This window comes from Podarcis gaigeae (genome assembly GCF_964106915.1).
Source record: "Podarcis gaigeae genome assembly, chromosome: 13".
NCBI classification, from domain to species: domain Eukaryota; kingdom Metazoa; phylum Chordata; class Lepidosauria; order Squamata; family Lacertidae; genus Podarcis; species Podarcis gaigeae.
In genome coordinates this window covers 24,504,299-24,523,656 of record NC_139689.1, presented here as the reverse complement: position 1 = coordinate 24,523,656, position 19,358 = coordinate 24,504,299, and the positions used below count along the sequence as shown (strand labels likewise).

Genomic DNA, 19,358 nt, shown 5'->3' with positions numbered 1-19,358 from the left:
GCATCATCGGCTGTTGGTATGCAGTTATATTTGCCTGTGCATATTACTTTCCAGGGCGTAACTGGGAGAAGCATGCCTTGAGGAGAGCTGCTGGCCACATTTTCTCACCTTGAGGTGCCTGGGTTCTTCCCCCACATCTTACGCATCCATTTGGGTGAGAATTATTTCATCCAATGGACAGGAATTAACATCCTAGCGAGAGTTACAAAGGATCTTTGCTAGATCCATACTTTCTTTCCTTGGTTTGGTCTCAGTTCTTGGAGCCTTGTGTGTGGCCTACCAATCAAGGACAATAGGGCCCGCAGGAAGGTGAATTGCCTGATTAAGGACTTTGTTTGGGGTACATTCCTCATGGCAGGATCCACGTTGATCTTCCCCACCGTTTTTCAGGAAGATGGGATCCACCTGTCCAAGGCAGGCTGTGACTTATTTCTTGAGGATCTGCAGCGGGCTGTTTTTGAATTTTGGTTTTATTTATAGAAGACATGAACTGGATGGAGTGATGGGATAATCAAATGAGGTCGTATCTAGTACCTTTGGCCAGCCTACACTTTTTGGGTATCATTGGTGGTGCTCTGATTATTGACTTGCATGCTGAGGTGAACATCAGGGCAGCAGGGGCACAGGACACTGGGCATGTTCATATAAACAAGGTCCTCGGAGCAAGGTTTCCTTGCAATCCCTTTCTCCTCTACCACCACCGATGCCTGCAAACATGCCCCCATGAGTAGGGAATGTCTTGAACGCTCCAAATTAGGGCTCTGCCCTGCCCAGACTGCATGTTTTTTGTCCATTTGCTTCTTTTGCAGAACCTCTCTGCAGCAGTTGTCATTTTCTTTCTCCAGTTAAAACATTGTACTTGCAAATAGCATTGTCAGGAGGTCCCCCCACCTGTGTCTTTACTAGCAGGAATTTCATAGTGAACCAAAGTTTTAAGTGATCTTAGCAGTAAGCAAACCCTACCTCTACAATACACCATTTATCATATTGGCAAGTATTCTGCTCATGCAAACATTACGTTTTATTGCTGGGAGGTAGTTGCTCAACTGAAGCAGAAGAAATGTAGGGTAGCTACCTACACATCACCAGAAAAGAGGCAAAAGAGGGCACATATTTGCATAAAATCAGCATGTGCTAACTCAGTCTGCAAGAAAAATACTCTGCCCTGAGCTTCAGCCCTTCCCCTAAATTAATCTGTAATTTTATCTGTTTTTTCTGGCCAAGGTTCAGCAGGACTGAACCTGCTCTCACCATGCCAAGAATAAAAGCGAAACAAATACCAACGGCAGTTGGGTTTCTGGTAGTCAAGGACAGAGTGTTTTAATCACGATCGTGATTTCTTCTAAATCCAGGAAAAGGTAACTTCTTCCTTGCATTTTTTTTTAATTAATATTATTTTATTGTCGAAGGGTGTGACAGCATAGCTGCTTTTATGGGTAATTCAAAGGGCATTATCACAGTCAGCAAGTGGGATTTCTTCACATGATCATCCCCTTGAGCTTTTTCACCATTCACGCAATGTAAGGACACAATACAGTCAAAATTATTGACCTAATATAACCCCCATTGTTGTCAGCAGGAACATTAAATGTATACTTGGATATTCTAACCTGAAATCAAATCGGATTAAAAATGTGGTTAGATTATGTCTCAAATTACCTTTTTCTGAATTTCTTAAGCAGTTTTATATATAATTTGCCTGTAGAAGAGAGAGAAGAAAGGAAAGAGAGGATATGTGGAACAGATTTGAAGAACGTGAGCTACCTACAACTCTTTAGTGGGAGGAACTGAAACAGATACCAAAGGGGAGGGCTGTATTCACACCCCCCACTTCCTCTGCATCTAGTACACTACCCCTGTTGGTTGGGGAGGTGGTCTACACACAATGTTAGCCACTATCCATATCTATCCTGTATAAAATGCTGCATTTTAATGCATTGCTCTCTTTCTCTCTCGTTTCTCTCTTTCCCCAGCAAAATACATAGAAGTTACGTTTGAGAAAGCATCCAGGAAGTAGTTATTTTCCCAATGGATGAATGTGCAGTTCTCAGTACTGGTGTGAGGTATGTGTACTTTGCAGAGGTTTGTATTACAGTATGTTTTCTAACAGCCAACAAGAACCGGACCTTTTAGTGCTCACTAATGTGTGCATTTTTGTACACAGGTTTTGGCTGGAGAACTGCATCACAAGAGTCAGTGTGAATTTTGAAGGATGGCTGCGTTTCAGTTTGTGTGTCTTTTTAGCAAGTGCAGATTAAGTAAATTCGCATTGAAATATGCACCAAACCAAATTTCTCTCCCATCCCTACCCAATACTATATAACAATAAAACAATCAGATTGAGGGAGGCAACCAACTACAAACCTAATCCCTGTAGGTTTATTTACTGCATGGTTTCAGGAAGACAGAAAATAAAAATGTATCCATTTCGCTTCAACTCCTGAACGCTGCCTTCCCTCTATAAACAGCAAAAAAAAAAAAAAAGCTTTACATGGCTCTTGCTCCAGACTGACTGGATTCCTAAGCAGCAGCAGCAGTCCTGTTAGAGGGCAGGAATGCTCTGCAAAATTTTGTTTAGGTCACCATTTTTCATGTGGTAATGTCCTTTATTGTCACGGCAATACCTCAGAAAGTGCATGACAGGATTTCTTCTTCAAAACCCCTCAACATCCAAAACCTCCCTAGCTGCGAAATGCCAGCAGATATTATTGTCGTTGATTTTGATACTTTTGTCGTAATCATTATTTTACATTTCTCTTCACTCCCCCCGCCCCGCCCCACTTGTACTTTACCCTATGGTCTGAGGTCAGATTTCAACAATGTAAAAATGCATTATGAAAAGTCAGTTAAAACATTTTACAACCAGAAAAATAAGATCAGCCCCAAAAGCAAATATCTGAAGCGTCAAAGGCCAAGATAAAGAGACGTATCTTGTTGTGCATATTAGCAAGAAGGACTTCCAAATCCCTGCTACATTAAATTTCCACATGGAAGTAGCTATTGACAAAAGGGAGTTTTTTTAACAAGCAAAAACAAAAACTTCACAGAATTAAAACATATTATTTTCATTGACTTTGACACCTGGATTGCTATGATTTGTTGGGGTAGATGGGGATGTAACAGAGAGGGGCTTCAAAACACAAAGCATTTGCTCCTAATTATGTTTGTTGGTGCTGTTGCTCATATTTCAGATCGGAGCTGTCTAAAGAAGGATGGGGGTCCATAAACCTCAAGAAATTGTCCATCTCATTCTTGGTTCTTTCTACATTGTAGTCCTGGCACTGATCCCTTCATCAGGTAAAAAGTGTAGAGAAGCAGCAGCAACATAATGTTATGTTAGCATGGACTTAGACAAGAAGGACTTTTAGGCATGTTGTGAGCATGGGGTTCTCGTTGGTGGGTCTTTGCAATTTCTCCTTTCTTACTTGACAGTGGAGAAGCAGTAGCAGAATTTCGAAATGTGTCTGCCTCCATCTTGGTTGTGTTCTCATTATACGACTGATTCTCATGGGGAAACTAGGAGCTGCAGAACAGCTAATTAATTCTTTCTGCCTCCCTACATCTTACTCTCATTTCAAGTAGGAGTAAGCAATGACATGTTCAAAGACAAGGTGGGGCAGTCACTGTTAAGCAGGAGGATGCCTCAGTAATGGATGAGGTGTGAGAAGAGTTCAGTGAGCAAACTGCAGTTTTGCTTGATAGCAGCCTAACCTTATACTGAATTCAGACCACTGATCCATCTATCTCAATATTGTTTGCACTGACTGGCAATAGGTCTCCTGAATTTCAGACAGGGTTCTCTCCCAGCTCTACCTGCCAATGCTGGGGATTGGATCTCAGACCTGCATTCTCCACTATTGAGCTACACACACTCACCTCCTTCATACAGATGATTTAAAGGCTTTTCCTGCTTCTATCATCTCAGCTACCTCTGCTGCTGAGGCTATGAACTTATTTAAAACCTTGACTGACAGATTGCAATACCACTTGAGAACTGAGATCAAGAGTAGTGGCTCACAAAGATCGTTGGGATCTTCCAGCTGGTTTGACAAAGAGTGCAAACAGGCCAAAAGCCAGCTGAAGAGAGTCTACTGTAAATACAGAACTCCAATTATTATTATTATTATTATTATTATTATTATTATTATTATTTCCCTGCCCATCTGGCTGGGTTTCCCCAGCCACTCTGGGCGGCACCCAACAGAATATTTTTAACCTGATAAAACATCAAACATTAAAAACTTCCCTAAACAGGGCTCCCTTTAGATGTCCTCTAAAAGTCAGATAGTTGTTTATTTCCTTGACATCTCACATGAAGGTGTTCCACAGGGCGGGCACCACTACCAAGAAGGCCCACAGAGTGTTTGTTGTGGGGGAGGAAGGGAAAGGAGATTGTTAGCCGCTTTGAGACTCCTGAAGGGGAGTGAAAGGCGGGATATCAGATCCAAACTCTTCTTCTTCTTCTCTGCCTGGCTTCCTGTAACTTCACTTCTCGCAGTGAGGGAACCGCCAGAAGGCCCTCAGAGCTGGACCTCAGTGTCCAGGCTAAATGATGGGGGTGAAGACACTCTTTCAGGTATACTGGGCCGAGGCCATTTAATTCATACCTTCCCCGATAGTGATAATCAGATAGTGTAGCCATCAACAAATAACCTCAAAATGAACCTTAAAAATGGTATTCAGTACAAGTGCACCAAACGTCTGTAGACAAGTCTGGCCCATACATCCAGTGAGAGACTTGTAAAGGCTGCCTGTTCCTCTCAATCAGAATATTCCCCAATCTCACCGCTCACCTCCATGTACACAAAGTCATGTGGAGGGAAAATATTTGCCCCTTCTGTAAGGAATCCAAACCCCAAGATGTACCATTTGGGAAAACCTTTCAACCTCAGACATGGTGATGCTGTTGTTGCCTTTAATATTTGTGATTTTTTTCCAGACCATTTTGAACTGAACTCTGCTCTATTTGTCATTGGGTATGTGGGGCAAGATGTCATCTTGCCATGCCAGAGCTCTTCTGGGGCTCTGCCACAAAACGTGGAAGTTCAGTGGAAAAAAACCGTAGATGACAACACGGAGAACATCTACCAGTTCACAGCTTTCACTGGCCAGGAAACATTTGGGCAAGGCTATGAGTCCAGGGCAGTGTTTGCCACAGAGGGACTGGACACTGGAAATGTTTCCTTGATGCTGAAAATGGCCAAAAAGTCTGATGAAGGAAGCTACAGCTGCATTGTCAAGACCAAAGACTGGGGTGCTCAGACCCAAACTGTTCTGGTTGTTGAACCTTCAAAAGGTATGAATCACAAAGTAGGACGGGCACAGAGGAAATAGCTCAGGCCTAACTTTTGCATTTCTGGTGTAAAATTTAAAGCTACAGAAATCACCAGAGGTGACCTGTCCTATTTGAAGACACCCTCTCTTTGAAAAGCTTCCCAGCCCAAGACTGGTTTAAAGATGAAGAGCCATAAGAGGGAAAGCAGTGGCCTTGAATTTGATCATTAACAGTTAGTGACTGCTCAGCAAACTGAGTAGGAACCTGGGTCATCTATTCACTAGGGTGAATTGGATACTATTTCTGATTAAATTTTAGCAGTTTGTTCCAAATTTGCATCTATGCTTATAAAGTGGCACAATGTATTTTATCTTTTTTGGTTGGTTCATGTGGGCATGGGAAGGGGGTAACAAATGAAAACAGGCCCCCTTACAACTATATTTCCCACTATTCTCTTTGCGACATCATAATCTAATCAGCAAAGAAAGGACCTGGCTGAACTTCTGAATAATGTGTTACCATAGTCCTCTCCATTGTCCTCCATGAGTTCCTGCTGCCACAACTGATACTGATTCCCTGGATAGATGTCAATGACTCCAAAAATCTCAGAACTCAAGTGGTTCCATTTAAAATGGTTAACATTTTTAAAATAACTGCTACCTGATCAATTAGGAACCTATTTTTAATCAATGGAAAGGTTTTCAGTTGATTAATCATATTGCCTGATTGTCTGACTATCATAACATATAAAAAGGCATCCCTTATTCTCTGCCATTTCTTTCTTTCAGGCAACAGTACCTCAGAGAATTATTGTTCCTGCACTGCCTTTTGGGTGATGCTTGTCTTTCTTCTTCTCGCTCTTCTCGCTCTTGCAGTCACTGTTTGGGCATTCATACACAAAGGTACTGTATAACTCACTCTCTCTAATAGTGAATTCATGTGAGGAGTGGAGTGGGGCCAACTTGCATAAAATATTGGGGGCCCCAGGTAAGCCCCTCTCCACATAACTGATCACAAGACGCAGTGTACACACACCATTTGCATGGCAATGCCTATCAATTGGGGGGCAGCCCCCTCAAATATTTTATTGGGGGGCAAAGAGCCCTCAGACCTTAGGAGTTGGCTCCTATGAGTCCAGATAAGATTGCAGCCAAAGCAAAGACCCAAGAGAGATTTAACTACATGATCAGAGTAATTACAAGGCAATGGTGGACCTTGGTTTTTCACATTTCAGTAGTCTCCCGTGTGACACCCGAATCCGGCCTTCTGTAGGACTTCATAGTTGTGTCACCTGCTGCAGTGTCCCAGAATCTCTGTGCCCAGTATGGCCGAACCAGTCATGCTCCCCTAGATCTGCCTCTGCACAAGGTCTGCAGATGTACAAAAAAAATTCAACAGAGGGTACAATCCCCCACAAATGGCTTATAGCACAGATGACTAATCTGTGATTTTAACAGTACTGTAGCTTGATTACAATTCCCATCATCCCTGATGATGCTGGCTGAGGCTAGAGTCCAGCAATATCTGAACAGGCACAAGTAGACTACCCCAATCCACAGAATTTATCCACTCCTACATCCTTGCCTTGGGACTTTTACTGTAGAGTCCTACAGTTCTATATTCCGTAGTTAGTTGCAAAAACAAAAATCCATTAGGTTATTCTATTCTAGTGGTGCCCTTAGAAGCCAAGCTAAATTGGACTTCCTTGTGATTCCCCCCGACCCCCGCCCCACATCTCAAGGTGCCGGAGAAAAGGAAACTCTCTCACGGAATGAAGAGCAGAGTGTTAAAGAAGAAAAAGGGGAAATAGAGGAAGAAGAAGAAGGTATGTCTTGTAAAATCTGTCTGCTTGTAAACAACCATTTGATCAACTGAAAACACGGCCACATATTCAATTTTTGTATTTAAAAGGAGAAATATGAACCATCAAGATTACCCCTTTGCTAAACCAAGAGGCATTTTCTGCCAGCCTGAGCCCCACATTAAACCTGGGACATTATCTGGGGTGTGGGTAGGTGGTCCAAGCACCTCCCTGTAACTGATTTATGTGTTAGGGACTGAATAGAAACAATGCCCCGTGCTGAATGGAGACTTGATCAGTTCTGCTTGATCAGAGCAAAGTGGTGTGAAACAATGTCTCCAGAATCACACCATCAACCCACTCCATGCTTAAAGCAGGATGGTGCTTGTATACACCCAGCAACTATGCCACTCCTAATGGTACTTGTGGAAAGTCCCTCAGTCAGTCAAATTCCTGCTGTAGGCAGGCCACTCACCCTGAGAGACCTGGATCATTCCCTCTGTTAGGAGATTGGTGGGCCATATTGCTTAGAATGAAAACCATATGCATTTCTGTTTTTTAGGACTATTTCCAGAAAACAGAACATTGCAGGAAGAAAAAAGGTATGCCTTATAAAATGTTTCCGCTTTCAAACAACCATTTGATCCGATTAAAATATAACCCTATATTTCGTTTTCCTTTTGTTTGTGACAAAACACGTTGTGTTCTGCATAGTTGTACTTTGAAACGCATGAAAACAAGGTAGACTTTCTTTCTTTTTAACCTTTACTAAGTTATTGTAGCGGTACAATAGGAGATTCCACAAAACAGAACACCAGACAGAGAGAGAACACCACTTGCCTGTTGAATAAAATAAATTGCCAATAAACATACTTTTAGTTATAATCAGCAGAATACAAGACAATGAGCTTGAGTGGTGGGAGGGAATCAGAAATTTCTGCACACTTTGTATCATGCAGCATATTCAGATGGTCCTGTAAAGAACAGCCCAAATCTTCCTTTGTAATCATCCTTCAGTGAGAACACAGAAGCGAGTGTGCACTCTTCTTATTTGTAATTATATGTGTAATGCCAAAAGCACATCTGGAGGGTGAAATCTGAACGTGGATATACCTGTACCTTAACTCCATCTTCTCCTTTTATAAAATCTAGTTACGAGATTCTCACACTCTGGAGTATTGAACTGGGGTGTTGTTTAGGGGGGGTTGTTGCTGGGGAGGGATGTTTCGCCATTCATGGGGGGGTTTTTGTAATTTTGTTTTGTATCTTATGATTGTTGATCTTGTGATGGTTTATCTTATGAAGAATTGTTCGGTTTGGTTTTATACTTGTTGATGTTCTATTAATTGTTTATGAATACCTTAGTTATGTTAAGAAACTGGTGTCTAGATTGAGAAATGTTACGTGAATGTCTTCCCTGGCCCATAGTTTCCCCTGTGTTACTCCAGCCAGTAAATATCAGCATTATGAGCACGCACAAATAGCCCTTTCGGGGCTGCTTTTTCTCTCTTGGGGGGGCGGGGGTCATGCCTAGTATTCTGGAATTCTAATTTTGTAGAAGTATAGGAGATTCAAAGACAGACTAGATGTCTGCCTGTCCTGTGTCTGCAGCTAGTGATTGCTGTCAGCAGGGGAAGCAACCCTCTCTGTCGGGCAAATCCCTCCTGTTAATCATGCCACTAACCCTAAGGGACCTGGATCATTCTCTCCATTAGGGGATTGCAGGCCATATTGCTTAGAATGAAAGCCATATGCTTTTCACTGTTTGCATTCCTCTTTTTAGTGCGATTAAAAGAAAACAGAAAACTGCAGAAGGAAAAAGGTATGTCTTATAAAATGTTTCTGTTTTTAAACAACCATTTGTTCCAATTAAAATATAACCACATATTCCATTTCTCTTACTTTGTGACAAAACACATGAAAGAAGGTATTAGATTGGAGGGTTAAGGTGCACATTGGCCAGCGTTCAGTTAGTTAGGGGCCTTAAGATTGAGCCACAATGATGACACCAACACAGAGTTTTAAAGATCGCTAGGCCTAAACATTTTGTTCTTCCCTCAATCACCATCTGCCATTGTCTAGGTTTCCCTCAGTTTTGTAGCTTGCCTTTGTCATTTTTGTATTAAAAAATAAACCATCAAGATTATCCCTGTGCTTTGAAGCATTTTCTGCCAGTCTTAGCCAAACATTAAACACAGGACATTATCTGGGGTGGAGCGTTCCAAGCTCTTCCCTGTACAGTGGTACCTCGCAAGACGAATGCCTTGCAAGACGAAAAACTCGCTAGACGAAAGAGTTTTCCGTTTTTTGAGTCGTTCCGCAAGACGAATTTCCCTATGGGCTTGCTTTGCAAGACAAAACGTCTTGCAAGTTCTTGTGAGTTTGTTTCCTTTTTCTTAAAGCCGCTAAGCCGTTAATAGCCGCTAAGCTGCTAATAGCTGCTAAGCCGCTAATAGCCGTACTTCGCAGGACGAAAAAACCACAAGACGAAGAGACTCACAGAATGGATTAATTTCGTCTTGCGAGGCACCACTGTAACTGATTTGTGGGTTAGGGGCTGATGTCAGAAACCTGACTCTCCAGGACCCAGCAAATGAGGCAGGAGACGGGGTAGGAGAGGAGAGTCAGCCGGCGGAAGAGACAGGAGGCTTGTCTTTTTGAAATGGCACCCCATTTCTAGACCTGCCACTTCCTTATCAATGGGAGGGGGGCTGGAAGACAGCCCAGACGAAGGCAGTCTGCCAAGGGGTCGGGTGGCTCCGGAACCACTCTCTAGTGACAGTGATGGAGAACCAATTAACACTCTCAGTCCAAAATCCCTATAGGAAGAACGTAAACACACAGGCAGGCTTAAGAGGTTTTGGCACGGATCTTGTTGGAAACATAACCAGAAAGACTCAGATTTGAACATCTTTGATGTGTGTGAGAGCAGCTCTGTGAATATGCTTGTAAATCAAGCTCACTTGAACCAATAACTATTCCCGTGCTTGCTGGACTGTTGGCTGCTAACTATCATTATATCTGAATGGAAACACTGTCCCCTGCTGAATGTAGCCTTGATCAACTCCTCTGTAACTCTCTGTTGGTAGTGAGAGAATAAGCTAAGTCTGATTGAGTCCCCCACTCCATGCACAGTTTCCATGGTGTTCTGTCTTACTTATTAAGGACCGACACCCCAGTATCTCCTGCATCTTCTTATTCAGAACTCTTAACTGCCACGTAACTACTCTACTTGGACTTCCTTGTCCACGGCTGAGGCAACAAAAGAAACCCTGCAGCTGTTGCCATTTCTTTTTAGCTGGTCCTAATGAAAGTATTGCCCAATTGTAGACCTGGATGTTTCTTTTGACGCACTAACAGAGTTACCTTTGTTTTTCACGTACCTTTTGGATTTTAAATTAAATGTTAGATGATGTAATCCATGCATTCATTCATTATACAGTGGTACCTCGGGTTAAGTACTTAATTCGTTCCAGAGGTCCGTTCTTAATCTGAAACTGTTCTTAACCTGAAGCACCACTTTAGCTAATGGGGCCTCCTGCTGCCGCCGCTGCACAATTTCTGTTCTTATCCTGAAGCAAAGTTCTTAACCTGAAGCACCATTTCTGGGTTAGCGGAGTCTGTAACCTGAAGTGTATGTAACCTGAAGCATATGTAACCACTGCATTTCTTTGCTGCTTTTCACTCACATGAGTCACAAAGTGGCTTACAAACAATAACGGAATAGAAAATCACAATCACAACATAAATCACACAAAATAATTTACAACTCATCAGTAAAACAACCACTTTCTATAACAACTAACAAAACAACAAAATAACAAACAAAACAGATTAAACAGCAGAGCCACAAAGAAGTCATAATCTAAAATTCACAAAGCATAACAGCACTCATAATCCACAAAACAATATTAACAACATTAACAAACAGCAAAAGGAAACTAAGCACTGTTGAATTCATACACACACACTGCCCCACCCCCCTTGACTCACAGGCTGGATCTAGATGCATCAAAGAAGCTTCAAGTTTCAGTTAAGTGCATTGTAAACTTTTTAAAGAGAAATCGGCTTAGCAAAAACAGGACTCCTCATCGCCATCTGGTGTCACAGTGTTATATTGCATATACTATGCATGCTGTTGCTGTTTAGTTGTGTCCGACTCTTCGTGACCCCATGGATCAGAGCACGCCAGGCACTTCTGTCTTCCACTGCCTCCCGCAGTTTGGTCAGACTCATGCTGGTAGCTTTGAGAACACTGTCCAAGCATCTCATCCTCTGTCGTCCCCTTCTCCTTGTGCCCTCCATCTTTCCCAACATCAGGGTCTTTTCCAGGGAGTCTTCTCTTCTCATGAGGTGGCCAAAGTATTGGAGCCTCAGCTTCACGATCTGTCCTTCCAGTGAGCACTCAGGGCTGATTTCCTTAAGAATGGATACGTTTGATCTTCTTGCAGTCCATGGGACTCTCAAGAGTCTCCTCCAGCACCATAATTCAAAAGCATCAATTCTTTGGCGATCAGCCTTCTTTATGGTCCAGCTCTCACTTCCATACATCACTACTGGGAAAACCATGACTTTAACTATACGGACCTTTGTTGGCAAATACTATGCATACATATCGCTTTTTCTTTACCAATCTAGCTGAGTCCATAGTCTTCCAGTCATTTCATCGAAAGACATACAAATACTGTAATGCCTATACCACTCTCAATGGTATTTGTAGAAATCCCCCTGTCATATCTATGCCACTCACCTCAAGGGACCTGAATCATTCCTTCTATTAGGGGATTGGCGGGTGATATTGCTTAGAATGAAAACTATATACCGTATTTTTCGTCCCATAGGACGCTCCGTCCAATAGGACACACCTAGTTTTTGGGGGGGGAAATAAAGGGGGGGAAATTTCCTTTATTTCCCCCCCCAAAAGCAGGTTGGGGAAACCGAACCAGGTCGGGGAACAGCGGGATGGCGGCGCTGCGCCTCCCTGCTGTCCCCCGAGCTTGTGGGGCTGGCCAATGTCTTTCCGGCGCGCGGGGTGCTCTGCTTCAGGGTGCCCTGCCCGCCTGCCGTGCGGCAGGCTGCTATCCGCAGCGTGGGGAGCCCTGCGGGGAACTCCTGCAGGGCTCCCCACGCTGCGGATGTTTGTCCGGCGCGTGGGGCGCTCTGCTTCAGGGCGCCCCACCCGCCAGGCGGCAGGCTGCTATCCGCAGCGTGGGGAGCCCTGCGGGGAACTCCTGCAGGGCTCCCCACACAGCGGATGTCTGTCCGGCGCGTGGGGCGCTCTGCCCGCCGGGCGGCAGGCTGCTATCCACAGTGTGGGGAGCCCTGCAGGGAACTCCCGTAGGGCTCCCCACGCTGTGGATGTGTTCCCAAAGCGCCGGGCACTCTGCTTTCCGGGCGCCCAACGCTCCGGGAAGCAGGCTGCTATCCACAGCCTAGACATCCCTGCGGGACCTCCCGCAGGGCTGCCTAGGCTGCGGATGTCTTCCTGAAGCCTGGAGAGCGAGAGGGGTCGGTGTGCACGACCCCTCTCGCTCTCCAAGCTTCAGCGAAAACCTGTATTCGCCCCATAGGACGCACCCAGATTTCCCCTTCATTTCTGGAGGGGGGAAAGTGCGTCCTATAGGGCGAAAAATACGGTACATTTTTCTTTTTTAGGACTACAGGATTACAAGAAAACAGAAAATTGCAGGAAGAAAAAAAAGTATGCCGGCTTATAAAATGCTTCCGCTTCCAAACAACCATTTGATCCAATTAAAATATAGCCATATATTCCACTTCTCTTTGTTTGTGGCAAAACACATGAAAAAAGTAGGTATCAGTTTGGAGGCTTAAGGTGCTCAGTAGTGGGCATTCATTTAGTGAAGGACCTTCGATTAAGCCACAGTGATGATACTGGCACAGAGTTTTAAAGATCACTTGGCCTGAGCATTTTGTTCTTCCCTTGATCACCACCCGCCACTACCTAGATTCCCCTCAGTTGTACAGCTTCCCTTCGTCATTATATATATATATATATATATATATATATATATATATATGCAGGTTTTGGTGTCCTCGGGTGTCTTCCCGTGTAAAAGTTGGGGTGTCTAGGCGACGTCGCCTAGACACCCCAACTTTTACACGGGAAGACACCCGAGGACACCAAAACCTGCATTCCTGTACCCGTGAAAATCTACGAAAGCATATATATATATATATATATATATATATACATACACACACACAAATATAAAACCATCATCATCATCATCATTACCTCTGTGGTGTGTGGAGAAGTGCTGTGGGCACTTGTGCCAACATTGCTGGTTGTTATGTGAAAAGAACTACTTACTAAGAATTACTTTTCTTCATTTCTTTATTCACAGAGTTCTGAGAGGCCTGTTCCTTCAGATGTGAGAACAACATACTTTTTTCTTTCTTTTTTTAAACTTTATTGAGTATTTGCAGAGATACATTGGGAGATACCACAAAACAGAACACCATGACAAAACAATACAAAAAATATGGGAAGAACCACTTGTCTGCTAAAATAGTCAATAAACCAAACGCTCCAACTCCAGGGGGCTAAGGCTCTGTGAGTTCTCCCAATCTTTTTTTTAGGGGGCTGCCCCCCCCCTTCCACTGTTGAGGCCGAATGTGGAGCCAGGCACGGAGCAAGCTTCATGTCAGGGCCCCCTCCATGTTCTTTGGAAGATGATGCTTCTGCAGTAGACATACTTGTAAATATAAGTAGCAGAATACCAGCAAAGACAATGGGCTTTAGTGGTGGGAGGGAATCAGAAAGTTCTGCACACCTTGTGTTGTGCCGCTTATTCAGATGATCCTGTAAAGCACAACCCAAATCTTCCTTTGTAATCATCCTTCCAGTCCCAAAAGGATGCAATAAAGATCCAGGAAATGCTTTTAAGCTGCAGGTGAATTTGTTTTTGTTTTGGTTTTTTAAAAAATGTAAATGGAGGAGATTCCTCTGCAGCACTGAAGAAAATGTCCAGACTTTTTAATAAAAAAAACCAAACACCTATGTTAAATAGTGAAATAGTGAATTGCTGGATGCAGGTTGGTGCCATCTTACAGTGGTACCTCGGGTCAAGTACTTAATTCGTTCCGGGGGTCTGTTCTTAACCTTAAACTGTTCTTAACCTGAAGCACCACTTTACCTAATGGGGCCTCCCTCTGCCGCCGTGCCACCGGAGCACAATTTCTGTTCTCATCCTGAAGCAAAGTTCTTAACCGGAGGTACTATTTCTGGGTTAGCAGTCTGTAACCTGAAGCGTATGTAATCCGAGGTACCACATAACATCTCTTGCTAATACACTGCTAATCAGACCATGAGAGTTTTTTGCACCTTTACTTTGGAAAACGTCTCCAATGTAACACAGTATTTTCCATCTGACTTTTTTCCCATTTAGCAAATACTTGACATCAAATACTTGACAGCCTGTCATTTTAAAACTTAAACACCAGAGGGAGCTAAACACATACAGCTTGTTGCAGAATTGATTTTTATTTTTTAACAAATCTGACTGTACTTCTCAGGAGGCAAGTACTGTGTATATGAAAACACCTGTAACAGTCCAAAATTATTTTTATTTTAAAGCAGGGAGTGGAATTTGGATCAAAACCCAGCACAAAAGAGACTGTGCCTAATCCTTAAACTGCATGCATCTCTTCGCCACAATTTCAAATGTGAAATTGCAGCAACACCGCAATGGCCCCACCTCATCCTTCAATTTATAACTTATTCAGTCACTTTTTAAAAAGAGCAAGATTCCTATGCCCTCATAGCTTGTTTAGAAATCATGTCACCTCTACTCAGGAGATAATAAAATTATTATTATTAATAATAATAGATAGTAACGCGGGTGGCACTGTGGTCTAAACCACAGAGCCTAGGGCTTGCCGATCAGAAGGTTGGCAGTTCGAATCCCCGCAACGGGGTGAGCTCCTGTTGCTCAGTCCCTGCTCCTGCTAACCTAGCAGTTCGAAAGCACGTCAAAGTGCAAATAGATAAATAGGTACTGATCTGGCGGGAAGCTAAACGGTGTTTCTATGCACTGCTCTGGTTCGCCAAAAGCGTCTTAGTCATGCTGGCCACATGACCCGGAAGCTGTCTGCGGACAAAACGCCAGCTCCCTTGGCCTATAGAGTGTGCAACCTCAGAGTTGTCCGCAACTGGACTTAACAGTCAGGGGTCCCTTTACCTTTACCATCACAGAGATTTGAAACTTCCTATTTCCTTTGGTTACATCTTTTTCTTTTACTGTCCCAGGGGAGAAACTCAGTTTTTCTTTTCCAACAGACATTCAAGGTTCTGTGGTTACTACCCAGTCTTCATTGGGCTGTTTGTGTTTGTTTCTCGGGGGGGAGGGGGGCTTAATAAGTATTATTATTATTAATAATAATATTATTAATATTAATAATAATAATAGTTTTCCATACCTTGGGGTTCCCTAAAACATATCAATACTTCTCTTTTGCTTCTTGGTGGCATCATTTAGCTCTAACCCTGTTAGGACACACTACCTGAGTTTGATATTAGGAGGAGTGATGAAGAAATCCAAGATTTTAGTATAGTCATGATTGCTAAGCAGCATGCCCACTCAGAAACAAAAGATAAGAGCAAAGACACAAGACTGTGCCTTTCTAACTTAGTTCTTACTTCATGCAAGATGGCAGGCTGTTACCAAGAAGGAACATAGCCCACTATTAATACTGCAAGCCAAACGTGGGGCTAAAGTTGGTTTTGATTTGTAGCCAGGAAACAAACAACCATCAGATTCCCAGCCCAAATCCAGCACTTAATTGCCTACAGAAACCTTGCGCTCCTTTAACTTAAATGCAGGCATGCGGTCCTATTCAATGTTCAAAAGCTAAACAAACAATTTAAATACAAAAAAAGATGCGAGTTCCTGTCTCTGCTACTATCGTTTGACGGGGAGGGATAGACGTTTCTGCCCAATCAAAGCAAACATCCGAAGGTCTGTAGATTTTCCCCGAGCATCTAAACCAGGAAATGGACCCTGCGCGTCAGTCTACCCTTCCAAGTCTATGGCGATCTCATGTTCAGCCCCAGGGGCTTGTGGGAAGGCATCTCAGCCCCCACCCACCGAAGAAGTTAAAGAGCCTGTACAGGTTTAAAGGCTCGCAATAGCTGCAAGCCACACAAACCCGCTTGAGCAGCTTGCTGAGCCAGTAGGAGCAGCTGCGTGTGAAAGAGCACATTCACAAACCACGGGAAGAAGCAATTGGAAGCAGCCAGTTTTGTGAAGTCAGCGTAGCCCCAAGGCACACACTTAGAGATTTGTTTTTTTTTAGGATGGGATGTCGCACCAATGTATGAGGATAAAATTCAAAAAAAGTATTTGCACCACCTTTTCTGCACACAGATTGCTGCACCTGGATAGTTTGCACACTGTGTCCTGCCTGGATTATTTACTCCCTTTCTGGGAAACTAACACAGATGACTGTCAAATTTAAAAAGTCCTAACTTTGTAATGTTCTTTATTAAGCTCACTCACTCTGCTGTCCTGCAGATGTTCCTCATCCTTTCCATTACTCTCATTCTACTCTGGGCATTCTTTTGTTTCTAATCTCTTGCGCATATTCACCTATTCCTCAGTTCCAACTACAGTGGTACCTCTAGTTATGGAACTTAATTCGTTCTGGAGGTCTGTTCTTAACCTGAAACTGTTCTTAACTAGAGGTGTGCTTTCGCTAATGGGGCCTCTTGCTGCCGCTGCACCACCGGCACACAATTTCCATTCTCATCCTGAGGCAAAGTTCTCAACTTGAGATAACTCTTCCAGGTTAACGGAGTTTGTAACCTGAAGCATTTGTAACCTGAAGTGTTTGTAACTCGAGATACCACTGTATCTGCTTTTCTTGTTTGTCCCCCATCACACATGCTGTGTAACCCCATCTACTTCCAAATCCCACAGAAATAAAAGTTTCCTCCATCCCTACCCCTTAAAGATGGAGTCTTGCAAATATAAAGTTGAACATATTTAATACAGTAATGGCAACCAGCTGCCTCTGGGCAAATTTGGCTTTAGAGCAGGAAAGTGTTAAAAAGAAATAAATCCAAACAGGAGGCATGCAAACAGCAGAAGAAACAGCATGAGAAACTTGTGGTAGATCAGATGTTGGAACTTTGGGAGCAGTGAAACCTAGGTTCAAATCTGTACTTGTTGATTGGTCTTGAGCAAGTAGTTATTGAAAGCCAGTATGCTGTAGGAACAGTGCTGCATTTGGGCCATGGAGAACTCAGTTCAAAGCTTCACCCTGCCATGAAGGTCTTTGCACGACCTTGAGCCAATCGGGATCCTACAGGGTTGTTGTGAAGATGAGGAGCGGCAAGGAAGTCCTATGAATGCCACCCAAAATATGGGCTAAAAATGCAACATATACATCAATGGCCAATGCTCTAGTTTATCTCATGGTTGTTCTGAGGATAAAAATGGGATAATCCTGGAGGAATGGTGCAATATACACATGATAAATAAATAAAACAAAGTAACAATCGAGGAGTTGAAAAAAGGAAGAACTACGTCCCTAGAACTACTGGGAGGCAGTGCCAAACTCAGCTAGGACTTTTTTATCAGCCTCAGGTTTTGGCGAGTGCACCTGTATCAAATTACACTCTGCAACTAGCTCTGGGCCCTTTGTTCTGTGCCAGTCTCTCCACACTCGCCGGCATGCATATAAATATTTAGGAAATGGTAATGCTTGACAGCTGTTTAGTAATAAGGAAACAGACACTGCCTGGAGAATTAACCACAATAACACTTAATGGGCAGGTGCCGGGCAGGGTGTATTTACAGCTTTTTTTGGCAGGTGATTTTGAAGTATAGGAACGGTGCAGTAAACATTGGTAAGAGCTGGACTGTGCTTGTAATGCATATTCCTGTGCCTCAGCAAGTCAAAAAAGAAACTTGTGTATGGTACTGGCACAACTTGCACTGAATGGCGAATAGTGCTGGCAATATTGTGTGTATGTAAATAAAAGGAGATTTTATTAGATTTTATTTATTTCAGTTTTGCAAAACTGCTTAGGAATTGAACAGGAGCTGGAAGTGAGCAGTGAGGTCACCAGGTTTGCTAACAAAGTTATTTAAGGTGAAAATGCAAGGCAAACATGAAAAGCTTCCAACACAGATCTCTCCAAGCTCGGTGGACAATAAAGCCAGATAAATGGCAAATGATGTTCAGTGCAAGCTAAGTGCTTTGTGATCACACTGGGGCAAAAAGCAAACAGAAAAGCCACCCCCCACAATCTTAGTTTCACATATATTGAACTGGCAGCGACTGATCAGGAAAGAAATCTTGGGACTGTTGTGACAAGCAACTCCATGGAAATGGCAGCGCAATGTACAGCAGCCATGAGGATGGTGTATTCCACACTAGGAATTATTAGGAAAGGAACGGTAAAGAACATTGCCAATATCATACTAATCTTTGATGAGCCACACGTGGAACACTATGTACAGTGCTGGTTTCCTCATCTCAAGAAGGATATTGTAAAAACTTACAAGGGGGAGAAAAGGAGAACCAAAGTGATTTGGGGGCTGGGGGCTAGGCTGAAACACCTGCCCTACAAGGAAAGGCTAGAGCTGTGGAAGCTTGACTGGGGGTGGGGAAGTGATTAAAGATCACTTGATCGATGGTCTGTCAGTTTACCCTACTACACAGGGTTCTTGTTGTACTAAAGGATGGGAAACATGTATTCTCAGAGAGACAGACTTGGCCCCATCTCTGTCAACGTTTAGTCACCAGGCCAAGACTTTTCCATTCACCCAGGCCTCCGGTTAATTCATTTTGCCTCATGTGGTGGTGCTCATCTTTTAGTAGGGTGGGTAGGACTTGATCCTTATTCACTTACAGTATTATTGGATGAGCATTTTATGTATACTGTTACTAGTGATTAAACCTTCTCTGGTTATAAATTGTTTTTATATCCTGTATTTCACTGTTTTCAAATCGCTTTGAGACTTCATTGCAAAAGGGAAGTGTTAAATGAAATTAATGTTGATGATGCCCTGAACTACTTGGGAAACAGGGTAGCATATATCATTATTATTACTTTTACAGAGTCTCTGCTTGCAATTCACGGTGCAAAACTGGGATAGCAGGTGACAGCAGAACATTATGCTAGTGGAAGAACAAACAGGTGGGGTCAGCCTCCCAATTGGTCCCTAAATGTTTTATCTTTGAACATGCAAAGAGGACCTTTCTTTCACCCACTGAACAACCACAGTTCTGATCATTACATATTCTGAAACTTCC

The 19,358-nt window shown here is 43.1% G+C and overlaps 1 protein-coding gene across 2 annotated transcripts; it reads left to right on the top strand.

The window, feature by feature from the left end:
• The first annotated feature begins 1,259 nt into the window (after nt 1–1,259).
• LOC310829697 (uncharacterized protein) lies at nt 1,260–13,998 on the top strand. Of its 2 annotated transcripts, none has more exons than XM_083708432.1 (10): nt 1,260–1,358; nt 1,974–2,063; nt 3,192–3,297; nt 4,940–5,296; nt 6,064–6,177; nt 7,017–7,100; nt 7,639–7,678; nt 8,860–8,898; nt 12,732–12,774; nt 13,441–13,998. In XM_083708432.1, the coding sequence occupies exons 3-10, from the start codon at nt 3,213–3,215 to the stop codon at nt 13,447–13,449; spliced, it is 771 nt and encodes a 256-aa protein (XP_083564558.1). In that variant the 5' UTR covers nt 1,260–1,358; nt 1,974–2,063; nt 3,192–3,212; the 3' UTR covers nt 13,450–13,998. The 2 variants fall into 2 exon arrangements, with proteins under 2 accessions (XP_083564558.1, XP_083564559.1); XM_083708433.1 differs by having other exon boundaries at nt 12,732–12,777; nt 13,444–13,998.
• Nucleotides 13,999–19,358: the final 5,360 nt, after the last annotated feature.

Excerpts from the sequence above, each read along its gene's own strand:
- LOC310829697 (XM_083708432.1), top strand. The coding sequence starts at position 3,213 with ATGGGGGTCCATAAACCTCAAGAAATTGTCCATCTCATTCTTGGTTCT. Across the intron at positions 3,298-4,939 it reads GGCACTGATCCCTTCATCAG|ACCATTTTGAACTGAACTCT; the intron begins GTAAAAAGTGTA and ends ATTTTTTTCCAG. Across the intron at positions 7,101-7,638 it reads AATAGAGGAAGAAGAAGAAG|GACTATTTCCAGAAAACAGA; the intron begins GTATGTCTTGTA and ends TCTGTTTTTTAG.